We start from the raw sequence: 209 nt of genomic DNA, 5'->3' as shown, positions 1-209 counted from the left end.
GCGAGAATTGCTCCTCCACACGTACCCCGACAGACAGCCGCGGAATGGCACTGACGTTGACGCTCCTCGTGTGAAACGTTCGGTTCCACAGCTCCGTCTTGCTAATCTTTTCCATGACGTTTTTCCCGGTCAAGCCGACTTCCACCTCCACTTTCTTGCCTCTGGATGGGAAAAAGAGGTGTTAATTTTTAAAAATAAACTGCCTCGCT

General features: G+C 50.7%; 1 protein-coding gene across 1 annotated transcript in view; it reads right to left on the bottom strand.

Moving 5' to 3' along the window:
* LOC119588850 overlaps positions 1 to 209 on the bottom strand; it is a gene marked incomplete in the record, with an annotated part of 17,740 nt that overhangs the window by 9,511 nt on the left and 8,020 nt on the right. Inside the window, 1 exon segment of the mRNA XM_037937491.1 lies at positions 26 to 161. Within this exon segment, the coding sequence (XP_037793419.1) occupies positions 26 to 161 (136 nt within the window).

Source organism: Penaeus monodon, chromosome 24 (assembly GCF_015228065.2).
Source record: "Penaeus monodon isolate SGIC_2016 chromosome 24, NSTDA_Pmon_1, whole genome shotgun sequence".
NCBI lineage: Eukaryota > Metazoa > Arthropoda > Malacostraca > Decapoda > Penaeidae > Penaeus > Penaeus monodon.
This window is presented reverse-complemented; position numbering and strand designations above follow the sequence as displayed.